At 57.3% G+C, this 15523-nt stretch overlaps 6 protein-coding genes across 6 annotated transcripts; all 6 read right to left on the reverse strand.

Annotated features, from left to right (window-relative positions):
* Positions 1-327, reverse strand: LDBPK_365240 (40S ribosomal protein SA, putative; the record flags this gene model as incomplete). Its single annotated transcript, XM_003865590.1, has 1 exon — positions 1-327. A coding segment is annotated over one exon (327 nt), but the record flags the coding sequence as incomplete, so codon positions are not given.
* Positions 328-1303: 976 nt separating this feature from the next.
* Positions 1304-3841, reverse strand: LDBPK_365250 (hypothetical protein, conserved; the record flags this gene model as incomplete). Its single annotated transcript, XM_003865591.1, has 1 exon — positions 1304-3841. The coding sequence occupies one exon, from the start codon at positions 3839-3841 to the stop codon at positions 1304-1306; it is 2538 nt and encodes an 845-aa protein (XP_003865639.1).
* Positions 3842-4783: 942 nt separating this feature from the next.
* Positions 4784-5950, reverse strand: LDBPK_365260 (hypothetical protein, conserved; the record flags this gene model as incomplete). The annotated part of the gene is made up of 1 exon (XM_003865592.1): positions 4784-5950. The coding sequence occupies one exon, from the start codon at positions 5948-5950 to the stop codon at positions 4784-4786; it is 1167 nt and encodes a 388-aa protein (XP_003865640.1).
* A 1785-nt stretch (positions 5951-7735) lies between these two features.
* Positions 7736-9031, reverse strand: LDBPK_365270 (hypothetical protein, conserved; the record flags this gene model as incomplete). Its single annotated transcript, XM_003865593.1, has 1 exon — positions 7736-9031. The coding sequence occupies one exon, from the start codon at positions 9029-9031 to the stop codon at positions 7736-7738; it is 1296 nt and encodes a 431-aa protein (XP_003865641.1).
* Positions 9032-11219: 2188 nt separating this feature from the next.
* LDBPK_365280 (hypothetical protein, conserved) lies at positions 11220-12023 on the reverse strand (the record flags this gene model as incomplete). Its single annotated transcript, XM_003865594.1, has 1 exon — positions 11220-12023. One exon carries the CDS (start codon positions 12021-12023, stop codon positions 11220-11222), a length of 804 nt encoding a protein of 267 aa, XP_003865642.1.
* Positions 12024-13321: 1298 nt separating this feature from the next.
* On the reverse strand, positions 13322-14644 carry LDBPK_365290 (hypothetical protein, conserved; the record flags this gene model as incomplete). Its single annotated transcript, XM_003865595.1, has 1 exon — positions 13322-14644. One exon carries the CDS (start codon positions 14642-14644, stop codon positions 13322-13324), a length of 1323 nt encoding a protein of 440 aa, XP_003865643.1.
* Positions 14645-15523: the final 879 nt, after the last annotated feature.

Raw genomic sequence — 15523 nt, forward strand, 5'->3', positions numbered from 1 at the left:
ACCAGGGATGAAGCGGCCGCCGTGGAAGCTCGTGCCCACGTGCTGCGAGAACTTGTAGATGGCGCGCGTGCCGTACAGGCGCGACGAGCACACGCACACGTCCTTCGGGTTCTCCACAGCGGCGATCACGCGAGCAGCGAGGATCAGCTTCTCCCACATCATGTGCAAGTCGATGATGTGGCTACCCTCCGCCGTGCGGCCGTAGATGTACTTCTTCATCGCACTGCTCTGGTTGCGCGTGCCGATGTGGCAGCGCATCGCCAGCAGCTTCTGCGCGTCGCTCTCCTTCATCCGGAGAACCTTCGAGCCAGACTCCACAGCGGTCATGGTGACGGGTCGCGAAGAGAAAGTGGTGTGGGATGAGGGTATCGAAGAGCGAAAAAGGGGAAGGAGGTGAAAGCTAGCGGAAGACGACGAACGGAAAAGATGCACGTGCGCGTGTGTTGTGGTTCGTGTGCGCGCAACCCGCCATGTGCGAATAGAGCACGGCGGGAAGAGGTGGGGTGAGTGAGAGGAGGTGAGGCGCGACGAAGCAGCGGATGCGCGATGCAGAGAAAGGAAAAAGTACCCATCAACGCTCACCGTTGAGAGTTCGCGAGAGCGCGAAGAGAGAGAGGGGGTGGAGAGGAGGATCAGGATTCCAGCAGCAACAGCAAACAGACTCGAGGCGCCGAACGAGGAGTGCCGAGAGAGCAAGAGGGGGCCACATCAGCTCTTCAGACAGCACAAGCATGCATTCGCCTTCAAAGGTGATGTGGTATGGTCTAGGAAGAGGCGGCCGGCCGTTTTACGCATTCGAGCTGCTCATCCCTTGTCCTGTGTACACAGAGGCAGACAGTGCACCTTGGCGTTACACTCTTTTCCTGTCCTTTAGCGAACCATGTTTGGGTGTGCGTGCGGCGCACATAGTCGTCCATCGCTGCGGAGAGAAGAAGACGGACGTATGCGTCAGACGATAAACAAAAGAAGAGGCGCAAGTCGGCCGCACGCCGTAGAAGAGAAGGCATCGGCGGCTTGGCTTTGGTAATGTACATGGAGGAAGCAAGCAGGCACAAGGACACTTGTCCTAACAGCAACAGGGGGAAAAAATACACGCGCACACACCTGCACTCACGCAGCGACAGACTCCAGAGCAGCGCATCCAAAGCTGCCGTGTAATAGCAAGCACAGATATATGGGAACGACCACAGGAAACGAGAGAGTAGCCATGAATCTTCACACGCAGAGCACGGACTCACCCTGGCAGGTGCGTCTTTGATAACAGGCAAGCAGAGTTCATCCATCTATCGTACACAACCATGGACTACGAAGCAGGAACGAGCTCGGCTGCCGAGAAGGTCCCGTTCTTCACTTTCACCTCGTAGTACTTCTGGCGCATTTCGTCGACTGCACGACGCAGGCGCGCCACCTCGTACCGTAACTCAGCCTTGTGTGTCGCCGTCATGTTGAGTTCCGATGCCTTCTGCTTCATCTGCGCATTCTTCTTTTGCAAGTCCTTCTGGTAGGCGTTCAGTTGTTGTGCCACCTCCGGGCCCGGCTGACGCGCAGCCATGGCATGCATCTCCATCATTAGCCGCTGCTTCTCCTCGAGTGCCATTTCCTGCTTCATGCACTCCTCAGACTTGGTGAGGAGGTCGCGCTGCAGCAGCTTCATCTTCGACTCCAGCTCCGCCATGGACGGATAATTACCGCCAACGCGTCGCCAGCGCGACTCGTTCTGCGGATTCTCGAGCTCCTCGGCGAGGGCGGCCACCTGGGCCTGCTCCAGCAGCACCTCTTTCTGCTTGGCTCGCAACCGCTTCTTCGCGGTGGACACTTCACCTCCGCGCACCTGCGCCAGCATAGACTGATGCTGAATTTCTCGCAACTTGAGGTGGAGGAGGCGCAGGTCATCAAGTCGGTCGCGGTACGCCGCCTCGCCGGCGTTGACGGTGTCCTGTATCAGTTGCAGCTGCTGGTACAGTAGGGCAAGTTCGTCGTTGCGGCGAGTCAGCTGTGCGGCGAGGGTATCGCGCTCGTTGCTCATCTTCATAAATTCTCGCTGCTGTCCGCAGAGGCCCTTGTCGCATTCCTGCACCACCTTCAGCAGCTGCTTGATCTCCTGCCCCACACGCTCCCCCTCCTCCATCGTTGCGTCGAAGCTAGCCGTGCTGTCGTTGACGAGCTGGCGTGCCTTCATGAGGCGCTCCTTGCTAATCTTGTATTGCGATTTGTCGCTCTGACACTTGCGCGCCTTCAGCGCCAGCTCCTCCTTGAACTGATGTACCTGATGATCCACCACCTTCACCCGTTGTCGGTACTCGACAATCTCATCCTGAGCGTCGACGAGACGTTTCGATAGCTGGTTTCGCTCTGCCCGCATGTGCTCGTACTTGGCCTGCTGCTGCGTCAGACGACGCTCGCTCTCGTCCAGCTTCCGCTGCACCTCCTCAACTTGAAAGACTGCCATCTTGAGCTCCTCTGAAGCGCTTTTGCTTTGCCCGCTCATCTGCGACACCTCGTTCACACAGTTCTCCCGCTCTTTCTCCAAACGCTGCAACGTGTCTCGGAGACGGCGCCCGATTTCGGTCTCTTGCGAGATGCTTGCCTCCAGCTCCGCTTGCTGAGCGAGCTCGTTCTGAACGAGCGCTTGCGTGGCGGTCTGCAGAGACTCCTCCCTGGCGCCCTTCTTCTCCAGGGCACTGCACTCCCGTTCGAGCAGCTCCAGCGCCTCCTGCAGACTCCGCGTCTCCTGCTTCACCGCAGCGATGCGTTTGCGCACCGTCTCCTCCTCGTACGCGATTCGGTCCTCGTCTTTTCGAATGTTGTCGATTTGCTGTTTGAGGCGGTCGAACTCGCGAAAGTCGCGCTCCTCGACGCGAGTGACTCGCGCGCACTCGTCACGCGTCTCGAGGATCGTCTTCCCAGTGGCCGCAATCTGCTTCTCCATCGCGTGCAGTCGCTCGTTCAGCTCGACGGTGGTGTCGACGCTGTCGTTGTACGACTGCTTTGTGTGGTAGAGCTGCTTCTCGGCTGTTTCAAGCTGCTGCTGTAGTGCCTGCCGTCGGCGCTGCTGCTTTTCTAGCTCCGCCTTGTGTGTCTCTGCATGCGCATGAATCAAGGTGAGGCGCTCTTGCCGCTCCTGTAGCGCCTTTTCACGCGTCTTGAGCGTCAATAGAAGCTCGCAGCACTGATACTCGGCTCGCTCGCGCGCATTGCGCTCACGGTTGTACTCCTGCCGCACCAGCTCCAGGCGGCTTGCCAACAACTTACGCTCCTGCACAGCCTCCTCCGTCGACGTCTTCAATGCCGCTAGAGTTGCAGTCCGCTCCGCCATCTCCTTCGTGTAGGTATCCATCTGCTTCGTCATATCCTCACTCTCTGTCAGGAGACGCTTGTTGTCGATCTTGAGCTGCTCCAGCGTCGACGTGTGGTCGGTAGACAGAGAGGTGCCATCGTGGATCATGCTCTGCAAGGACTGAATTTCCTGCTTAAGCGTCTTCACCATCTCGCGCGCGCGCTGATCCTTCTCATTCGCCACGTCCACGGCGCGCCACGCCTTCTCGATCTCCTTTTTAAGCGACTCGATGGTGCTGTGGTCGCCCTGCGCGAGCTTCACTGCCGCTTGCATCTTGGCAGCGTTAGAAAGCAGCTCCTGCGTCAGCTGCTGGCATTGTGTGGCAATCTCATTTTCGGAGGCGTGACTCTTCTTGAGGGCGCGGTATAACTTATCGTACTCGAGGCGAAAGTGTCCCAAGGACTCCTCGCCCTCCAAGGCGCGCATGGCCTCCTCAAAGTCCCTCTCCAGTGACTTGAAGAGGTTGTCCGAGGCGGACGTCGTGGGCTTGACGGGGCTCGACATGGTTAAAGAAGGGGGTGGCGTTGTCTTTGTGGGGTACCTAGGACAACGACGAATACAGGGGCCCCTGTATCCTTCACCGAAGAAGGGAGAGAGGGAGGGAAGGAAGGGCGGGGCAAGAGTCTAAGCAGAAAAGGCGCACAGCGAGCTTTTCTTCCGTCTACTGGCAGTTTGGGAGAGAGCTCGGGGGGAGAGGAGTTGCGGGCGCAAAGACCTCAAGCTCAGGGGGCTGTGAAAGAAACCTTTCAGCAGGAGTCTGCACTCCCTCAGTGTGTTCCAGGGCAATGCCCGTACCTTGCGCAACTGCTGTGCAGTGAATGGGTGCCGTGAACGTGAAGGTCGGCAGAAGGATGCACACATGACCAAATCGCAGGGAGCGCGAAGGGCAGAGCAGACGCAACCAAGCAAAAGCGAGAGAGAAGAGAGGAGAAAGTGAGGCTATTATTGATTGCATTAGCAGAGTTGCCACGGCATTCACGCGTAGCCGCGGCACAGACACACGCACACACGCGTGTGAGAGAGGCAGGGAGCCGCTGCTGTCGATTCGAGTCGAATGGTGGATGGACGCGAAGACCGAAACAGAGCCGAGGAGCGAAAAGAAAAGTTGCGCAGTCCTCTCCTCCTACGCCGCGTCGTCCATCCTCGTCTGGGCGCCTGCCATGACCGAACGCGTTGCGCAAGCAACACGCAGGCGTAGCGTACCTCATTATTTAGCAACGAAGCATGTCCTAGTGTTAACTGCGGTGCACTCATAACGCCACTGCCACGACTTGAATCAAACGACAGCAGGACCTGCAGAGACAAGAATGCAGAGGAGGGGGCACAAAGAGATGATGGCAGGGGCATGAAAGTACGCGGAGTCGCAGTAAACCACTCTACTATTCCCTTCATGGATGTAGGGGCGGGGATGCATGCCGCACACTCACAAGCAAAACATCCTCTTCGCTAAGCGTCGTGACCAGGCGCAGTCGGTTGAATCGTGTGCGAGAGTACCCCACCTGTGACACGCCGCATCTGATGAATTTCACTCTGCAGGGACTCTGTCCACTGCAGTAGCTCGCCGCGGCTGACCATGCGCTTTTCGAGGTCGCCGAGCCAGTCCTTCACCTCATGAAAAGCCCCCTCAAGCGAATCCTGGTTCTGCAGCTGCGCGATAGACGCACTATGTACCTCCAAAGCCTCCTCTGCCCTATGCTGGGCTGATAACAGCGACCGAATCTGCTCCTCGACGTCCTTTCCGCTTTCTATTTGCTGAGTCCGCACAGCCTTTGCGTCGGCCCTCAGTCGAGCAACGTCGTCTTGAATCTTGCTTAGCAGCTTCGCTGCCTTCGTGTCTCGCGCTTCCCCGGTGTGGTCGAGGGCGGCGCGTTGCGCCTCTTGCTGCGCGGCCACCGCCTCGACGCATTGACGCACGTCCTGCTGAACGTGCCGCAGCTCCTCTACCTGGATGCTGGCTGTGTGTTGTAGTTCGCGCACATCCGACTGAATCTGCGCAATGGCGTCCTCTAAGGCGCACAGACGCCGACCAGTCTCGTACTCGTTTTTGTCGATCTGCTGGCGATAGTCAACGAGAACGTCGTAAACACGATCCTGATGCATTTGAAGCACCTGGTGAAAGCGTTGCTGCAGGGAAGACGCGAGCGCAGAAACGGTACTCGACGCCGCGTAGCCGTCCTCGTCGCTGCTCGGTGCACAGAACGTCGACGCAGAGGGAGACGCGGCATGCTCTTTAAGGTCCTCCAGCGGCGCCAGCTGGATCTTGCGAAGCACCTTTTCCAGCTCCTCGTAAACAGTCGCTAAATGCTCACAGTGCTCGTGTTTTTCACTGAGGAGGGAAGCAATCTGACGCTCATGACGATATACATCTCGCTGAACACGGCGCAGACGCAGCTCGGGAGAGGAAGAGGCGTCTACGTCGCCCTCTTCTTCGCTACGTATGCTGTGAAGCTGCTCAAACGCCGTCTCGAAGTCGCCGATGTCACCACCGCCTCTGCTAGCCCCCACATCGTCGCCACACAACAAGGGAGGTATCCCCTGCGGTCGCAGTGCGTGTGGCTTCCCGCCTGGAAGTGGACGCCCGCTGGTAGTACGACTATCGTTCAGCGCCGACATGATTGTGAATTTTACCCGCGGACAGAGACGATTGAAAACTGAGGGGACCGTGGCGTCGTGGACCTCCAGCATACACACACACACACGCACGCACACCAAAAAAAAAAACGGTTGGCAGCAATCGAGAATGGGTGAGAAATGGCGAACGAAGGGTGGCGCAGGCGTGCTTAGTGCGATTCTATGACGCTAGTCGTCGCTGCAGTAGACCTCATGCAAGTAGTTCGGCGAGACCAAAGACGCCAGAGCGGTTCGAATCTATCTATGGGGGAGTACGCAGTGCTGGCTGCCCGGTTCTCGTTTGTGCAGTTTCGTTGTTCTCGGTAATGACGGCCGTCATCCGCACGAAGCGGTCGAAGAACGGTTTGATGGCCGCCACTCCTATCCAGAACCCCCCCCCTCTTTTTCTATTCGTTCACGACTTTTCACTGCTGCGCAGGGCAAGATAGAAGCTCGAGAAGAAGGGGTTTGGCCACTCCACGTTGCGGTGCTCGCGCCCCGGTGAGAAGCGGGAAGGGAGGCGAGGGACACGCAAAGGCCGAAAAACAAGAAAAAATAGCCGAAGATGAAAAACAAGTACGGAAGAAAGAGTGAGAGGAGTACGAGAGGTCCATGCGATGAACATAATGCGGAGATGAATAAGAGGTACAGCCACGAGCGTGCAGCATATCCGTTCTCGCGAAAGAGAAGCTCGAGAGATAGAGAGCGAGGAAAATAGCACAGAGTCGCGAGGACCACGAGGACGGCCCAGAGGCTTCCTGGTAGTACTCTTTGCTACCGTTGCTGTTCACGGTGCCCGCAGCGGAACCTTCGAACGCATGGCCGAGTGACGCGAGCCACGCTTCGCACGTTTGGTGGGCAACAAACAGGATGCACGAGGTGGAGGTACGTGCATCCTAGTCCATCCCTGATGTACCGCCTTCCCCCTCTCTCTTTCCTTCAAATCTTCCTGCTTTGATTTCTCTTTCGTTTGTGCAGGATGGGCAATTGACGTGTCTCTCTGTTCCTCTTCGTCTCACTCCTCCATCCCTCGCCGCCCCTTCGTATCACACGTGTGGTCACCCCCACCCCACCCTCACCGTGACATGAGAGACGCACCCCGAAGGCAAAATGCGCACACCACCAAACGCGGAGGGAGGCATGGGGTGACGAAAAGGACGAGAGAAGTACCGAGCGAAAGGCTGCAGAGAAACAGAGGGAGAGGGAGCGACTTCAACGTCATAGAAAAGCGCGCCTCGGGCAGCAGAGAAACAGAAGAGCTCCGAACAAGAGAAGCCAACGAGATAAGAAACTATGGCAAATGCGTCGACTTCACGGTTGCAAAAGGGGGAGAGCTGGCTAGCACGCGCATGGGCACCCGTGCGCTGCAGGATAGCAAGGCGAGGAGGGCGAGCAACCAAGTGAAAGGCACCCATGGATACATCTACACACTTACCGACTCACAAGAAGAGGACAACACGAACGCTAGCGGGAGGGCAGGGGAGAGAAAGAGAAGAGGCGCCGAGGGACGTGGGGGGGGGGAGGGGGCGGCGGCTAGCAAAGCAAAACAACACTAAAAACGAAAAAAAAAAAACTGCGGCGCGTCAGCAACCTTACGAGGAGAAAGGCAAGGTGCGACTACACAAGGAAGCGGAGAGAGAGACAGAGAGTGCAAGTAGAGTCTGCACTCCCGAGAACGAGTCTGAGCAGACGACGCAGCCGAAGATCCAGTGCTGGCACGCGCAGCAGCTTTTCATCTCTGCGCTCCACTTCGCTGGTTTGTTCATTCCTTTTGGCTTTATGCTGCATCTACCAGCGGAAGTCGTTGAAGATGTTCGTGATGTTGGCGTACGAGCCGTTCCACTCGCTCGGTGACGAGTCTGTATTGTGCTCAGCGAACAGCTTCACACCCGGAGCAGGTGGGGCCATGGCGAAGTTCTTGTCATCAGGGCGGTTCGCCGGCGACCACCCTTGCGCGATGCGGGTAATTGTGTGGTGAAACGGCTCCCGGCCCTCTTCAAAGTCGCGCACCTTGGCCTTGATGCCTGGGGTGATGTGGTCCTCGTAATGAATCATGAGCGTCTCCAGCTGGCCCATCGCGTTCCTGTAATGCACGAACTGGTCGCCGTAGCGGGACATGTTGCGATACGACTCCGCGACGCTCTCGCGATGTAGCAATGATGCGTAGTATGGCCGCTTGTACTCAAACTTGCTGACCTCACCGATCTTGCGAGCCGGTGCGCCGCCCCAGAGTTCGCCGTCGCCGATCTTGGTATCAGCCGTCACCACGCTGCCAGGCATGATGTGCACCATGATCCCCGTTGTCACGCCTTTCATGATCTTGGTGTTGTGGCCAATGCGGTTGAAGGAGCCGATGGAGCAGCCATCGAGGTAGCAGTTCGACTCGATAATTGTGTTTGGCATGATGCGCGTGACGCCATCCATACCGTCCCATTGCTGGTACGGGTTAAGCAGCTCATGACGCTGGTACGCCAGCAGATCCGTCGGCGCGTCGCTCATGATGCAGGTGTTTTCCAAGATCTGCACGCCTTCAGCGATGTAGACACAGTTCGTGTCTGCCCGAATCGTGACCCCCTCCATAATGCAGGCACCAAGACCGATAACCACCTGTCCAACGAGAGAAGCCGTCTGTCCCACGTACTCGGCTGTCGCGTCCACGGAGGCGTGGTAGTTGTTCGGCACCTTCTGGTAAAAGTAGAGCTGCGCGCACACACGATTCATGGAGAAGGGTTCGAGGTAGTTCTCGTAGAGCACCTGCATCAGACGAGACCCCTTCGGTACGCGGCCAAAGTCACCGTAGGCGAGCTGATGAAACGTGCCGTCCATTTTGCCCATGATGCCAAACTGCATGAGGGCGAGCGGGTGGCGCGGGTCCTCGGGGTCCAGAAAGGTGCCGGTGCGATCGTTCAGGTTCGCCATGGTGCTACCACCCTGCATCGCGAGCGTCTCGAGCGGAAGCGATTTGATGAGGTTGGCCCAGCCCGGTCCCGCGTACTGGCCTTGCTGATAACCCCACAGCACATCCGGATGCACGCTGCCGATGGCGTCGCTCGGCATCAGTCGACGGAGAGTGCGACGCAGCATGACGGTGGCAAAGGTGTTGAGAAAGAAAACTAGAAGCAAGCAAGCAAATACGAAAAAAAAAGCTGTGCTACGGAAAGCAGCAGTACACGCACACACACACACACACACACACACACACGGAGGGATAGTAGGAGGGAGAGATAGACAGGGACGCGACTCCAAGCGCGACGATCTTCGTCTCCTTTTCCTGGTTAGTGAGTGGTGCCCCAGAGATGTGCTTCCAGGAAATGGCAACCAACGACTGTGTTCGAAAAGCAGCAGAATACACACATGTGTAACCCACGCACACACACACACCCTCGCACGATAAAAAAAAAGCGATTCACAAGAACGAGAGAAAAAGACTAGGGTGCACTATACAGCCGTCTCCAATGCTTGCGTGGGTATATGTGCGAGTGAAAGAGGGACGCACTCCTCCCTCTCACGCTTTTCGTTTTGCCTTCGAATGTTGCGATATGGATTTGGAGGGAGAGCGGCGACAGCGAGGTACGAGGTGGGCGGTGGAAGGCGGGGAGAGGAAGGCTTCGCAGCTAGGATGAAATCTAATACTATACAGAGGCTAGACAAGGCGAGAAGAGGTCCGCACAACGGGCGAGGAGCGGGCAAGAAGGGAAAGAGTCGAGGTTGCGGGGGGGGGCAGTATCGATGATGGGAAAATAAGGCAGAAGCACTCGAGCTACTCGAGTAGTGTCTTCTGAGTGCTACTTCTCTAGATACGCACACGCGCGCACACAACAAGATATGTGCAGCTGATTGTGTCGGTGCACTAGAACGAACTCAGTGGATCGGTGGAATGAGGGAGAGGAAGGGGCAGAAAAGACAGACAGAGAGAGATGGAGAGCGGGAGGAAGATGCCATCGGATGCATGGCAGTGTCACATTCGCTTCGAGGAGAAGAGAGGCATGCAGGGCGGTGCATCTAGGGAGGCGGTCAAGGGTGCGATCACGCTACTATGACAGAGCCCGAGATGAGCGCCGTTCTCTCCTTTGCCGAAACTCATAGCGCCGCCAACATGGTTCTGTAAGGTGAGCATGAGGCGCACTTGCCACGTTCGTTGTCGATCTCGGATTCTGTTTGGGGCACCCCGTTCGTGGGCTGTGCCACCATCTACGCACAAACATTCGCACGCATGCACGCGGACACGTGCGATAAGGGTAATCAAGGCTTCATCAGCCTTGAGCGTTACAGTCACTCCTTTTTTTTGTCTCTGTGTGAGTAGGGGAAGGGGGGAAGAGTCCCTTAGTGAGAACATGCGCCTGCTGTGCCTGACACAGGGAAGTGGTAGGCGGAGGGATAGAGAAGGCAAACATGTGAGCACGACACCGAAGCGAGGAGGGGGGGGGGGTCGAGAAAAGAGACCGGAGGAGCGGAAGCAGTACAGCAATGTGCATGTGGAGACCGAAGGAGTGACGGAGAGGAGGCCTACCGTGTGATAGAGAGGAAGACGCAGGCACAGCCAGTGCGACAGCCAATTGAGGGGGAAGCACCAACAAGAAATGCACGCGAAAGCCCTCCATCTATCCCAGGAACTATGAAGGGAAGGTGGAGAGAGCAAAAATCGAGTAAAGTCTATAGTACTAGGGAAGAGGAGTAGGGTGTGCTCCAATTCCCCTCCGTGGCACAGGAGCAGCCCTCAATACCGGCAGAGACAGACAGAAAGCGGAGGAAGTGGCTCTTTCACGTTCTCGCACGGTGAGTCGAGTGATGCACACTTGCGTGGCAATGAGAGAGAACAAAAAAACCGGGCGCCACAGATTACGTGTACCACCGCAACAGCGAAAAAAAAGAGGGAAAAGGCCATCAGGAGCGTACACGTAACAGAAACAGCAGAACGCGCGCCGGCAAGTGCACGAATGTGTAGCTGTGAGACGCGAGTCGGGCACGCGCTCCGTCGGCGCTGTAAGGCGGGCGCGCGGTAGTTGCGCAAACGGTAGAGCGAGGCCATAATAGCGCTGTGCGCTGGCCCTTGCCTATGCAGAGGCTTTCCCGTTCCAGACACCAGCGCCGATTTGCACAACACAAAGTACAGAGATCACCTGCTACGATAAGCGCATGCTTGCGCTGCAGTCATGTACTCCACTCCCTGCGCATCCTCTGCCCTTCTTCACCTGTCCGTTTTCTGTGCATGTGCATGTGCATGTGCATGTGTGTGTGTGTGTGTGTGTGCGTGCGTGCTTCGTCCTGCATCCTACATGCTGATCTGCCGCTCCTGCTGCTCCCTCAAATCAGCCTCGATCTCTGCGGCCCTCGTCGCCAGTGCGCGCCGTCGCTCGTCCAGTGAGATTTTCTTGGTCACCATTAGCGACCACAGAAAGCCATTGTAGCGGCGGCACAGGTCCCCCACATCCCCCCACGGCGATGCCACGGAGTTGGTCTGGTGGGAGCAGATCAATCCGCTAAACCAGCGATGCTCCGCCGTGGTGATGTGCAGGTGACCGTTTGTGTGGGTACGCTCGAGCTGCAAAGTAAAGGAGGCTGGAAAGACAAAGAGCGGAATCGAGTAGCTCGTGAAGGGAACGATAAGGTAGATGTCGGTGCGGGTTTTGCCGTGCAAGAAGACAACTTCGTCCTGTATCTCGCGGCGAATCTCTTGCAAATACGGCTCTACGCGGATCGGCAACTTCTCGAGAAGGTAGACGCCATCGCGAAGTTCGCTAACGCCCTGCAGCATCGCCATCGAGTCCTGCAGGATCGCCTTCGGAGAGAGTTGAATCGTGGCAAACATTGGTGAATGCACCGCTAGAATGCTCAGCCACACGTCGAGGCACTCGCGCTCTTCTCTTGAGAGCACAGGGGAGTAGAAGGCGGATCTCCAGAAGTCAAAGTAGTGCGTCCGCTTTCGCAGGGTAGGTTTACTATAGTCCCAGTGCTGCTCAAACGCGCGGTCGTGAAGAACGGCTGAGCAGAGAAAAAGGGAGGAGGACATGGCGAGGTGCACGCCAACAATGGCGAGGCAGACGCGGCCCACCGTAAAGTGAAGTCGTGTGCCCATGTTCGTGTGCGTGTGGACGCGTATGCTGAGTAGGAGGGACGGAGCGAGGAGGTGGAAGGGCTGCGTATGACGCTCTGAGAAGCAAGAGGAATGAATGAGCAGCAGCAGCAGCAGTAGCAAGCAGGTGCGTAGCCTTCGCTCTGTCCCTCTCTTGGTAGAGTTGATCCTCTGCAAGCCGCCCTCCACTCACGAGAAATGCCGTCGCTCTCCCTAGAACCCTGTGTTAACGCGCGAGATTGGGGCAGCCGTTTGCTTAGCAAGTGTGTGCGTGTGCGTGAGCGGAGTATATAAGTGTCTCTCGTTCGGTTAGTGTATGCGCCGTGTGCCACTGTCACGCATGCGCACGTTAAGAGGGGGCATTTGTCCGAGCGCGGAAGGCGCCAGTGAGAGAGGAGGTCAAGCCACGAAAGGAGGGGTGCCGTGTGCCACAAGAAGTTCCAACACAAAAACAAGAGTGCGTCAGCCGACCGTAGACAACGGTTATCCGCGCACGCGTCGTAGAAAAACGTGGAGTTCAAAGTGCGGACGAGAGAAAAAATAAAATACGGGTGTTTGCGGCCCAGCAGCACAAACGGAAAGAAAGAGCGAGAGAAAGAGAGAGAGTAGGCGAGCACGCAGCCGCACCTCCAGGAAACACCAGCACTCTTTCGCTTGTCTGTGTGCGAGGGAGGAGAGGGTGTGTGTCAAGGCAAAGGGAGAGAGTCGTGCTGCGCGGGCAACGCGTGGGGCCAGGTGCGGAGGCGCCTACGCTCATATGCAGAAGAGCGCACCTTCACATGAAAAAAAAAAAGAAAGGTGGTCACAGTACACGAAAGGTTGTGCACGTCCGCTCGGTGCAGCAAGGAAGTTCCCGCTGGCCGTCTAACGCAACGGCGCGCGTTGCGGTGCAGGTATATGTGTTCTTTTTTTTGCTCCCTTATCACGCATTAACCCTCAGCGAAGTCTTGGCAGAAAAGCACCTCGTCTTATGACGCGAAGAAGAGCAGTGAGGACGAAAAAGAAGACACCTCAGCATGGGAAAAGAAAACGGTGCAACTTCTCCCCCTCAAATGCAGTCATGCGCCCTGTCGCTCGCCTCCTCCCTTCGTACACGCGCTGAAAGAGAGCGACCGGTGTCGCTTAAACGAGATACAATTTTCGGGGTACCTACTACCTCGTGGCCACGTGTGTATATGTGCAGGCATGTTCTTGTAGGTAGCGGTTTTTGTCTTACGGCACTGTCGGCGAGGGAAGAGGGGGGTTCCCAGAATCGGCAGGAACGCGCCCCATTCCTGCTATCATGCCTCCACGTCTTCTGCTCACTTGCGGTGAGCTGCGCGCACCTTCTTTTTCTCGTTGACGTTGTACCTATGGTAGGATGAATACGCACGTGGGTCGGCCAAGTTCTTCTTCTTCAGCTTCGGCGCTTCTCCAAAGGTGGCGAGGGCGCAGTCGTCATTCTGCATGACCTGATGCGCCTTCACCTTGCTACTGGTCGTGCCGCGAATCACGTGCGCCAGCTGATCCTCGCGGAGCACAAGGTTGCGGTTCGTGCCACGCGTGCCGCCACGCGGCTTTGGCAGGTTGTAGATGGTGCCGCGCGTGCTGATGCGTTTTCGAAAGTTGATGTAGAGCTTCTTCTCCCCCTGGTCATTCACCACGTAGTTGACGCGCCGCAGAGTGTCACCGGAGCCGCATTCAGGGCAGAACTGGCGGGTTGTGTCGACGACGAGGGTGAAGCAAGCTGTGCAACGCATCATCCACAGGCGCAGCTCGCGAATGTGAATGCCATTCGTGCCCACGATCGGGACGCCGAGATGCATGAGTGTGTTTTGCATGGCATAGTCAGACGTCACACAGGCCATGCCAGCCTCAAAGGCACGCCCGGCGCCGCGAGTTCCGCTCTGCACATCTTGGATGTTCTCCGGCGTGATCCACTCCCCCTCGCCATCGTCCTCCTCTGCAGCACCTGCACCGCCCTCGCCATCCGTTTCCTTCGCCTCATCGCTCCAGCCACCCGACCCCGGCATTGCACCCAGCCAGGCGCTCTGTGCGTGAGCTGGCTCCGACTTCTCCCTCTCGTCATTTGAGCCATCCTCGTTCATGTCCTCTGTCATCACCTGAACCTTGTCGGCGTTTCCCGGGTTCACCTGCGGCGGACGCGGCTCGATCGGCTCGCCAAGAAACCCACCGACCTTGCAGCAGTCGAGCGCGAGGGCGCAGAGGCGGATGTCGGTGCGGGACATGGCGCCAAAGTCACCGGTGAGTTCCGCACAGGCAACCACGGCAGCGACTGCCTCCGGGGTAGGGTCTAGCACCGTCACTTGGTGCGGTAGCCGCTCCAATAAGTCGCGCGACGCGCGATCCTTGATCTCGGCAATCACCTGCGGCGTCGTCACCAGCGCGTCCGCGGTGGACACAAAGTTGTCCATGCCCTTGATGATGGCGTTGGCATCTAAGATGAGAAGACCTTTGGAGAACGACGGGAGCTTCACCTCTGCCGTCTCGTGGTGCGGGTTTCGCAGCTGCCTCTCCGCATCATTCTGCGATGGGTCGACGGCGAACACGGTGGCTCGCGGCTTGGCCGTGAAGTTGGCCGCCTCCTCCGGCTTTATACTCTTCACGAGTGCTGCCCACGACATGGGGCCTCTCTTGCAATGCAAGTGGTCCTGAAGAAAGGGTGATACGTGAAGCGACTTGGTGCGGGCGGATAAGGAAGAGAGAGGCTGCGCGCTGCGCACATGCACACACACACATACACGTAAACGCGAACTCAAAAAAAAAAACGAATAGGACGAAAAGAGAAGTGTTCCTCTTTCTTCGATTGCGAGCTGTGTGAGAGAAGCCCCCCTGTGCCACTCAGCACAGGAGATGAGTATTCGGCCGAGCGGAAAAGACAGGGCGGACAGCGGGACGAACGTCGGAATGCGGGCGAGAGCACAAAGATGATAAAGTGGAAGGTGGGAGGGTGGCGTCGGGTCGAGGCAGCGGGCGCGGGCCCGTTTCAGGCCCAAAAGCAGGCCCGAGGAAAGCAGGCTATGGGCTACAGCACCACTGCCGGCTGCGCGAAGTAAACGCAGGCATGTGTATTTCCATCGAAATATGCACACACATACACACACACACACACACGTGCCGTGCCCTCGCCCTACACTAACCAGTCACTGATGGCTTTTGGCCTTCCTTCGAAACCGGCATAGTTCCCCTGCTGTCTATCGGTGCTCATTTTTCTTCGAGAGGTTTTTTTCCTCCCTTCGTCTCCCTGTTGCGCGACCTTACGTGCGTTACCGAGGTGTGAGAAAAGTGCCCTGCAAACAAAACCCTCTATCACTATGTATAGAGAGAGGGCAACAAAGAGGAGTGGGTGGGTGGGTGGGATATGATCCCGACAACCGGCCGCGTGTAGCGAAAATGGGCAAACGAAAACGGCAGCCGACAGGCATGCGTGGTGTCTGAAGACATCTGTTAGCGCGTGTGGCGCCGAAAAAAAAAAAACTTGTCACCTGAGCATTCATTTCTCC

Source organism: Leishmania donovani, chromosome 36 (assembly GCF_000227135.1).
Source record: "Leishmania donovani BPK282A1 complete genome, chromosome 36".
Lineage (NCBI taxonomy): Eukaryota > Euglenozoa > Kinetoplastea > Trypanosomatida > Trypanosomatidae > Leishmania > Leishmania donovani.